Source organism: Dermacentor variabilis, chromosome 5 (genome assembly GCF_050947875.1).
Source record: "Dermacentor variabilis isolate Ectoservices chromosome 5, ASM5094787v1, whole genome shotgun sequence".
NCBI classification, from domain to species: Eukaryota; Metazoa; Arthropoda; class Arachnida; order Ixodida; family Ixodidae; genus Dermacentor; species Dermacentor variabilis.
Genome location: NC_134572.1, coordinates 62,630,324 through 62,640,600, shown reverse-complemented (window position 1 = coordinate 62,640,600; position 10,277 = coordinate 62,630,324). Strand labels below are relative to the sequence as shown.

Sequence of the window (10,277 nt, the reverse complement as noted above, 5' to 3'; positions counted from 1 at the left end):
ACCCCCCTATCGCCACTAATGCAATTTCATATCAGAAATCCCGTGTTCCGATAAGATCAGTCGGCGCATTCAACATATGCCTTGCAAAAACATCCTCTTGCTCTTTGTAAAGATGTTTTCTCCCTCTTTCTCTACGCATAAGCAGTCGTGCGTGTTCTTTGCGAAATGACACTCCCACACTCCGACATCTCACATACCGCGTCTATTCAGACATCATTTTCACGAACGTTGCTTCAACTGTATTAGATACTGTACATACACAAATTTCTCTGCTCCCCTCGCCGTTCCTCGATGTACTCACTGGTGTTCCACCATCTTTCCGCGTATCCAGGGCAGGTAGGCGGCCACGCGCGTGTAAACTCCCGGAAAGCGGGCATCACCGCAGCGCACGCCGAACGACGTAACGCCGACCACTGAGAACCGGTCGCGCACCGGGTCGCTCACAACCAGCGGGCCTCCGGAGTCACCCTGCAGAACGGCGTCCAACGCGGTAATCACTTGATCACAGGTAGCGTGTACAAAGAAAGATCAGGAGAGAACGAACTACAAATACGCCGCAGAAGAAGTGTTCATCAACTGGCTGTTAACTTCATTCCATTCCTCGAGTATCGTCCAGGCGTGCTTTCTGATTAAACGTGAGTCAACGGCGGGCTCTCGGTTGTCTCTCTCTACTTTTCCTTAGGTCGCTGTCTTTGTTGCACAATCTTAAGACTTCCCAAGGGCGGTCACAAGCTACAGCGTTGTTCTCGGATTGGCCTCAACTAAGTGCTTTTCTATCGCATGAGCCAAAATTGAGTAGTCAATTTCACACACCAAAGCTGTATTGTGGCCTATACTAGATGCCGTGGTCGAGGCCTTAGGAATAACTTCGTCCACCTTAGGTGTTTTCAAGCCTGTATCTAATTATGTACACATGTATTTTCGCTTTCCGCCGTCATCAAGGTTCGGTCGCTATAGGAACCGATTTACGCTACAACCACTTCATAGACGCTGAACCACCGCGCCGCGTCTTTTCCTTTTTTTTTGGGGGGGGGGGGGGAGGGGATGCTCATGAACTATATAATAAGACGTCATAAAGATAGTTGCGACCCACGGTGACTGTCGCCAAGAACCTTAACGTGCGGTCGTTCTGCCTGCGCTAGGTGAATGTGTGGCAGTATACAGCGGTGCTCTCTATAGAGTACGTTCGAACCATCCTACCGAAAATCGATGACTCAAAACACCATGATTTTGAGAACGCACTGCCAGCTACTCGTGACTTCCGCTGCGGAAAACCGCGTGCAGCTGCCCCTCACCGCCACCTTTTCAGGCATCGTTCCAAATAAACTGCCATAAGCGGCCAGGCTGCGAAACGAAAGCGTACTTTGTCGGCACGTGTGTTTTATCACCCATGGCTAAGACGGTCTCCACTACGCAGTGAAAAGCGCGAGTAGCTATCGCCTGCACATGGATGATCATGCTCAGAAGCTAAGCGTCCCCAACGACTAGCCTCCAGTAGTAGACACGCCGACGTACTCCTTCTTTCTCTATTTCACGTTGCTCGCGTTGCGCCAGGTAGAATACTGTATTGTTGTCCAAGAACGAGTTCTTTTAGTATTCTGTAGTGCACCGCCTTTGTACCCGTGGACAGCGGTGACGGAGGCTGTACACGAAACTTGGTCTGTGCGCATGTACTTGACAGAAAATAATAATCAAACGCTGAGCGGCGATCAAAGCGGCGCTGTATCAGTAGCCTACAACCATACCGTCGCGTTTACCTGGCAGGTGTCCACGCCATCGCCTGCGGCACACAGCTTCTCGTCAGTGATGTCCAGCAAGCCCAGGTAGGCCTCTTCGCACTGGTCGCGGTTCAGCGTCTGGACCATCGCTTCGCGGTGTTCCGGGCTGCCTTCTCCCCCCTTCTCCTGTTGCTGCGTCTGCTCGTGCGACCCGGTGGAGCCCCACCCAGACACCAGGGCCGCCCTGCCCTCGTGGTTCTCCCCGCCTGCCCTTGGCAGGCACACCATCTCAGCGCGGGCCACAGCCGCCGGTTGTTCTAGCACCAGAAGCGCTAGGTCGTGGCGCAGCTCGGATGCGTCGAAATCCTCGTGCACGAGCACCTGCCGAGGAGCATGCACGGCACCTTCTGCCAGCCGAAGCCGGAGGTCGGGCCTGCATGCATACGCGCCGCCACTATGCATATTGCTGGCAACTTTGGCGGCGAGCATCGCAGCCGGAACAGACTTCTAACTGCAGCGGATGGTTCCAGATTAATTTTGGCCACCTTTGCATTTCCGCTGGGCCATCAGGGTGCGGCCTTCGCTTGCGGCACCGGTGAACGTGGGATCGTTCTCAACAGCAGGACATGATAACAGCCACAGAGGCTATGACGTTCTGCCGCTGATCGCAAGGTCATGGTTTCGGTCCGCGGCAGCCGCATGCCGACGGGGCAGACTGCAAATGCACTTTCGTATCGTGCTTTCAGTGGACCTTAACGAATGGCAGGCGGTCATGACTCGGAGCCCCCGCTACTGCAGTCTCTCCATAGTCCCTGTGTTACATTGAGGCGCTGAAACCTATCATTAATTCGTTCAATCAATCGATCAATCAATCGATCAATCAATCAATCAAGTGTATGGTGCGTACAGAGCAACCTGAACTGCCATCACACTTCATTGACAGGAACGTTTTTGGCCTGTATTCACATACTCGCGTCTGCACAAACAAGACATACGTTAGGCACTTGGCAGCCTTCTTTTGGTGTACTTTGGCCATAAAACCTGATTACCAAAATACCCCCCACACTTCCTTCTTACTAACACGCGGTACTAAAATGTAGCGCACGTGTCGTATGACAGAAGGCGAAACTGTTCTCGTGTTACTCGCTTATTAATCGTTTCAGATATCCCAAAGCAACACAGGTATTAGCGGCAGAGAGCTCCGGATAGAGTTTTGTCCTCATGGGAATTTTAACTAGCACCCAATTATCGGTTCAAGAGCCAGCAATAAAATCCGCTGCTCGTACTCGGCAACAGAGAACGTCTTTAGCCTGCGATACATCACCGTATTTGACGCTGCCCACCTCTGGTGCGGCGCAAAGCTGCTGGACTCCGGGCGCGACTGCCACTTGGCCACCGCAGCCGGTGCAAGCGGGAGAGACAGCGGTGCTAGTTATCTTGGATGGTATCCGTGCTTCGCGGTATACACACCTGTGCTGCTGGACGCAGTGAGCAGCTGTGAGCACGTGCCGTGGAGAGAGGAGGGCACCGGCGCAGATGTGCTTGCGGCCGCGCATCAGCTGCACCATCCAGGGCGCCGGGTCGGCGACTACACCGCCCACCACTCGGCCACCTCGCCGCGACCATACGCCACAATCTTCGCTACCTGCCAGGGCAGGATGTTTCGTATAATCGTTTGGCTGCATCATTTATTCATGTCTATGAACACCTGTCCACGTGCATACGTAGCCCTCCAGATAGAGTCATGCCTCGATATAACGAACACGGATATAATGAATTATCGGATATAACGAAGTAAATGTAAAATGTGTTTCATCGATATCACTATGTACCAAATATATGCCTATAACGAATATCAGAGATAACGAATATATTTTCGTGTCAGATCCGACTTTGTTATAACAAGGTTCAGCTGTTAGTCAAAGCCTGTATTAGATAAAGAAGAGGGCGCTACCTACTGGGTTCCGTCAAGGGGCGCGCCCTCGAAGTTGAAGTCAGAGCCAGTAGTAGTACATGTGATAGAAGCAGCAATGGTTCTGACCTGCAAGGCCATCAAAGACACATTTGTCGTTGTGACTTGTAGTACTGGTAAGGATAAACCGCATGGCGGAGAGGAGCAGCGGTGGCATGCATGCCATGCAAAATTCACTCAGATGGTAAGTGAAACCATGCATAAGCCTCCAGCAGATGGTGGAATCGCGCCCCGAAGGTTCGCAGTTTTCAGACTTTACTCGATTGGGCCCTAGTCAGACTTGAGGTACTGAGATAATTGAGTAGGGCCATGGGCGTCTCAGCCCAGAGTGACTGGCTATTTTTCTGAAACAACCGATAGCTCAAACTCACATTATTTTTACTTGACAATGCAGTCAGGCAAATCACATTTAAGGACAAAAAAAGAAAATGTTAATGAAGACATGCAAACAAAAATTAAACCCCTTGTGGTTCGTGCGGTATTGCCACAGCTACTGAGTTACCAAAAGGTCTATAAGTTGTTTGTTTGTTTGTTTGTTTGTTTGTTTGTTCTTGTTCAAACTTTTGGTGATTTGGGGATGAAGGTTCGGAATCTAATTACATAGTGGCGTGTTTCAGTAGAAGGGCAGTGACATCTACAACATTTTTCTTTCCAAATTTTCTACTTTTTTCTATTGCTTTTTACGAAATGTACCACTTTTCCAATAGATAACTGCTAAAACGCGATCCACTTTTACTTCGTTCAAGCAACAAGTGATATGCGCTTTTTTTTTCTTTTTTTTTAACATTTAAGCATGCCATCTGAGGCACTTCCAAAACTGGTTTGAATGTTGAAACAAGGAATCTTCTTAATAGTTATGGAGTTCGAGATTCCATCTGCACCGTGTGGTTTTTCAAGCTACGCATCCGTATAAAATACATAAGCCCCGGGTCCGTGCCGGCAAAGACTCCGTTCTTTTAAACAATTCATTTGCCAGTATAAAAAGATACACTCGTCTCTATATACTGACTTCTTTCACAAAAATGTGTCACTATTTTATTGTGACCTGTGGCAGTACGCGTTAATAACCTGTACATGATCTTTGTGGAGTCAGCATATATATTACAGCGAAGTGATGGCTAGTTGTCAAAATGCCCGCTAAAAACAGAAGAGAGAGAGAGAGAGAGATAGCGGAAAAGAACAAAAAAAAATGTGTTGAAGGGTGTTATTTGCTGTTTATCGGAACCAAGAAGCAATAGAAAAATCTGGCAAAGCTTAAATCACACGCGCACCTCTTCCTACGTATCCCGTTTCTCCCATAGCCGCTCTCAGCGGCCATTACACGAGAACGTGCTGACGACCGCGTTTGCGTGAGGCTTCATTAGATCGGCATTCTCACTCGGTCGTTTGACCACGTGCGCCAATGCTTCCGACCGCCCGGGAAGCCTTAGCCGAGTCCGTGAAAGCACCCCGCCGTGCAGCCATTGCCTCCAAACATAGATCTTTTCAAACTCGTCTACGTACATACTCGTAGACACATCAGGCACGCTCTTTTCCATTCCGCTTCATTCCGCGCTGCGCGCAATCCCTGCACCGCTCCACGTTTAAACTTGCATGGTTTCTAGCATCACTTATTCAGTGCACACTGAAGCCGTGCAGTGTACAGTATGGCGTGTGCGTAAAGAAAACGAAGTAAGCAACGGCGGGGGTACGTCCGTCGGGCGTGACAGGACCGGGATCGCCATATCTCAGGGGGGGGGGGGGGGGGGGGGAGACAGCAAGAATCACGTGTCTTCGCGCATGTGAGCGAGCTCGTTCTCATTCTTTCCTCAGTGACGAGAAAAGCAATTAACAAATCCCGCTATTGCATAAATTGTAGGAACGACCCCTTTGCCGATCTAACTACGTACACATAAACTTGGTCGGAGAAGAAGAAGAAAAAAAAAAGAACATTAACCGCACAGTCTTGACGACCGCATGCGTAGACAGAAACCGGCCGTATACACGGTCGGAAAGGAAACTTACTTTGACAACTCCGGGGATTACCCGCGCTTACAACCACTATTTAGGCGTCATTCCCGACAATCCGTACTACACTTAAGTGTAGTACGGATGTAGTAAGCGTTAGGTGTAAAGGGCAAAGTACAAGTATACGGCTTTGGAACGTAGGACAGGCACAGTTGCGTGCAGGGATTGCCACAGACCGCGCCTGCAACGGCTGCAGCCCCCCCAGCCGTAATAGCGGCGACGCACTCACCATCGCGAGGCAGGTCGTCCGAGGGTGCAGATCATGATCGCCGGCCGCGGACAGCTGTTCAAACGGCGTCACGCGTCAACGCTGCCCAGCGCTCCGCGGAACGCGGCCTCTCAAGCTTCGAAGAACCATTCGTCTTGTTTGGGCAGCTCCATTTCAACGCGAGGCGCCTAGCTGCCTGATCGTGCACAGGCGGCACGTCGCCCTTTTTTGGGGGCGCTGCGCAAATCACAACTCCCAGTATACTCCCATGCAGGCGTGTCCAGAGTAAGTGTGTGCCCTCTATATTCGCCGACCAACGAAGAGAAGACGTGTCCATTCTATAGTCCTACCTGCTGCTTTATAAACGTCCCTAGAAAAAGAAAGCTGAGGTAGTATTTCTGAGGAAGATGAGGTAGTAAAGGAAGTATTTTAAACGTTACTCGACTGGGCACCGATCTGCATAAAGTTCCTGTATATGATCCCGTGTGCAGCACATACAGTAACGCCGTGTACGTGAGCACGAGCGTCCATACCCACAACAAGGTAAATGAGCTCAGCTCTTGTGCATAAAATCGAGTCGTTTATCAGTTTATGGGGGACCAACTTGCGTTTTGGTGAGAGCACGTGTGTCGCATGTGAGGGAATTTTGGCGTGCTGGGAAAGTCGCAAGTCTAACGCAAGAGGTGCTGGTGGGTGCGCGTTCTTTCTTCCTGTGGTGGGCTTGGCTATCTGCAATATTGCATTGAAAGGGTCAGAGCTATGCCCTTGTACGCAGTGTACGTGAACATGGAAAGGCACGTTTCTGTGAAGCTTATGTGTCTTTTGGCAAATCGATGTAGTTTTGGCAACTCTCTTCAGTTGTTTCATGGCAATCGTGTAATCGGTGTATATGTGTGCTCCCATGTGATGTCTGATAATAATTACGAGGCTGCCTCAGTGGTGTTGTGTATGGCCTGGAGTTCAGGTAGAGCGACAGGCAGCCATTGTGCAATTATTTTTCCCTTGCAGCGGCAAATGCGTACGGCTGATCACCGCATGCCGTGCCTCCGCCGTCACGTGTGACAGCAGCGTCCGTGTGCAAAGCACAGTGGTCCAAGGGAACATTGCAATGTGCAACGAGAGGAAGTAAAGGCGCTGTACTTATCTCTACCTTTTCTCTTTTAAAACCACTCATCATGCAACGGTACATTCGGCTTAGGATTCGCGGTATAGTCGGCTTAGGATTAGGATTCGGCTTAGGATTCGCGGTATAGTCGCCGAGTATATATACTCGGCGACTATGACGTTCGGTGGCAGGGCACAGGTCCCGCGTTCGACTGGGCGGTTAAAGCAACTCTATTATGAGGAACTGCTCGGATCAATTACGTCCGTGAGCGCTGGTCTCTCGAACAAGCTCGTGCTGTCAATATGCAAAGTGAGCCTCTGCATGCTTACCATCTTCACTGCTTGCGAAAGTTGCGAAAATCAGCAGTAGAATATGTACAGATAATGATCGATCCTCGAAGCTTTCAATTTCTTCCGCAACATTTCCCTTAATTTTTTTTTTATAGGCACAATCGGCCACGAATTTTTAGGGGGACTAGAGTTGGACAAAAAAAGAAAAATATTAATTTCTGTTTAGGGCGCACATGTCACTTCTAACCTAGCACTCTTTTTTATTTTCTTGCAAATCTTGTGTCCCGTAAACCTTTGTGGCCGACTGCACAGTAAACGACTCGTTGCACGTGTTAGCCCGACAATGAAATCCTGGCGTTTTGAAGCATTAAGTGCCCCTATATAACGTTACCCGCCGCGGTATCCTATTGTAAAGCTGTTCTTGGGCACTAAGATTAATAATTCTTTTTTTATTATTATTATTAAGCTATGGCGCGTTAATTTCGCGGCTAAGCTCAAGGCCGAGGGTTCGATTCTATAGCGGCGGCGGCCGCATTTCAGCGGATGCAAAACGCAAAAACGTGTACTTAGAGTTAGGAGCACGTTAAAAAACCCGTGGTGGTAAAAATTAATCTAGGATCCCTCACTACGGCGTGCCTCATAATCAGGTCGTTGTTTTGACACATGAGACGCCCACAATTTTAATTTATTGACTCCTAACAACGTTCTCGGAACTCTTTCACGCAAGGTTTTACTTTTATGAGGAACAGTAAGGGCGCATGTTTGTGTTCTGAGGAACGCGCACACAACAGTGAACCGCCTACCGCAAGCTGAAACAAATATATACCTTGAAAAGACTGGCGCCTTCGGCTGTGTCTGAAACAATAACATAGTAGTGTGACGCATAGCGAGCATTCAGCCTTGTGCCTCCCAATCCATCTGAAGTGCGTGCAACAGAGAATTGGTTAATTACTCCTTTGTTAACGGGAACTGCGTGAGGCAACTCGCGTGTAAAACGTACAGTCACGTTGCAGTGCGAGAGGCAACACGGCGACAGCGGTCGAAGGAGCTCTGCGACTGCGCGGCGTCGCCGAGACGAAAAAAAAAAAAAAAAATGGGAGGACAAAGCAGAGTTCCAATTACTGGTATTTATTGAACCAGTTCTCTTTTTTTTTTTTTCAAATGTCGGCGCCGCCACCACGGGCACGTCGTGTTGCAGCTCATATTGAACGAGACACACCGAGCGCGACACGCACGACGCTCCAAGAACTGCTCAACATTTTTCAAGATCGGTTGTCATGTCATCACGTTGACTGCATACTGCCCGTTACAAAACTTGGAAAATTTCCTGCTCTGATGCACAATCTATTATGTCGGTGAATAAAGTTTCTTCTCTATCTCTCTCTCTCCTGCTCTGATGCCTTTCCCTTACGATTAGACTCATCATACCTGACAAGAACGCTAACAGCATAAACATATTCTGCGCGCTATGCGGGTGGTATATTTGGTAAATAAGTTTGAAAGCCTCAGGTTTTTTTAAAAAAATACTGAAGGAGAAGAAAAAGAAAAGCAATCAAGAGACCTCTTCGGCACTGAACTGAAACAGCAGCGTTACCTCACATGGCGAACGCCATCTTGTTTGCGTGCTGTTTCTAAAAGCATTTGCGCTCGCACGCCTACGGTGATCAGCACACGAGACGAACGGCCGGGAGCAACCACGGAGCTTGGCCAGACCCTTGGCTGCCGAGATAAGGCCAATAATTAAGAAGCTTATCGGACTTGTGCAGAGTCCGCTCTTTTGCTCGGTTACCTACGTTGAACACAAATGCTACTTGGATCATGTTACAATACCCCCCAAGAGGCGCAAACCGTGTACTATGAAGAACGGCTGTAATGCTATCCACATACGTTTGCGCACCCAGCCCGCCCTTCTAGATGTTCCTTCCACCAAGAGTTCGCTAAAGCTGGCTTCACCCCATAAATACACTATGCGAGGAGAAGCAAGCTTTTCAAACTACTTCAAATATATTTTCAAAGCTGTTAGAAGAAATAAAAGCAAATATCGCTAAATTCCTTTGCTTACCTTGGTTAGATGCCATGAAAGGCGGCTGAAGTACCACTGAAGCTCCAAGCCAGCTATAGCGAACTCTTGGTTGAAGGAGTATCTAGACGGGTAAGCTGGGGGTGACACATACATGGACTGCTTTAAAATGACCATTTAAATCCATAAGAAAAGAAATTTTGCGCTTGATATTTTTTTTGTTCTAGCTGAATTCGCAATAAGTTTTTCTTCATTTTTTTTCCTTTTTGTGTGCACCATTCTGTTCACTAAAGCACTATATACGTGGCTTGCCTGGTTCGGTTGTGTGTGTGCGTGCGTGTAGTCGGGACGGCGGGTGTGGCCTACTCCCCTCTCTGAAACATCCGTAATAAGGCTCCCCCACCCCACCCTGCTACCTTCAACCCGCCACCGACTACACCATAGTAGAAGCGGGCGGCTGCAAAATCATGGATTCTAGTTGGGCTAACTGTTTTCAAGTAAAATGCTGAATGAACTGGGCAAAATGTTTTAACGTGATACCATTATAGCCAGACTTCACCTACTTTGCAGGTAACCGTCCAACAGTAAATGTGGGCCAATCTTGGAGATAATGCAATAGTAAACTGTGCCCCTGTCATGTTACGCTGGGCCCAGTAATCACTATGCTGCGAAATGTGGCACAGAAAAATGAGTTTAAATAACCACATCATAAAAGCTTCACTTCAGATAGATTCCAGCATGTACAATGTACACCAGAGTGGACGTCATTGCACATACATAAAAATATATGCATCTCAATCTTACAGGAATGGTCTTGCATACTTTCACAATTAGTGGGAACTAAATTCAGCCATCTAAAACATATGGTCTTCACCCAAGATTCAATACCGGGTACGCAACGTGCCGGCTATCGGACCACTGTCAGCATTATCATTATCGCTGTTTACATTGTTAAGC

The 10,277-nt window shown here is 48.5% G+C and overlaps 1 protein-coding gene across 1 annotated transcript; it reads right to left on the bottom strand.

The window, feature by feature from the left end:
* Window positions 1–215: 215 nt before the first annotated feature.
* On the bottom strand, window positions 216–6,099 carry LOC142583546 (trypsin-4-like). Its single transcript, XM_075694033.1, has 5 exons — window positions 5,927–6,099; window positions 3,677–3,759; window positions 3,189–3,363; window positions 1,758–2,151; window positions 216–519 (listed from the first exon to the last, which is right to left on the bottom strand). The coding sequence occupies exons 1-5, from the start codon at window positions 5,959–5,961 to the stop codon at window positions 298–300; spliced, it is 909 nt and encodes a 302-aa protein (XP_075550148.1). The 5' UTR covers window positions 5,962–6,099; the 3' UTR covers window positions 216–297.
* Window positions 6,100–10,277: the final 4,178 nt, after the last annotated feature.

What these genes read in the sequence shown, in the direction of transcription:
- LOC142583546 (XM_075694033.1), bottom strand. Translation starts at nt 5,961, where the DNA reads ATGATCTGCACCCTCGGACGACCTGCCTCGCGATG. An exon ending in GGACGACCTGCCTCGCGATG is followed by an intron (nt 3,760 to 5,926) that starts GTGAGTGCGTCG and finishes ATGGCCTTGCAG; the next exon opens with GTCAGAACCATTGCTGCTTC. An exon ending in ATGGCGTGGACACCTGCCAG is followed by an intron (nt 520 to 1,757) that starts GTAAACGCGACG and finishes TGATCTTTCTTT; the next exon opens with GTACACGCTACCTGTGATCA.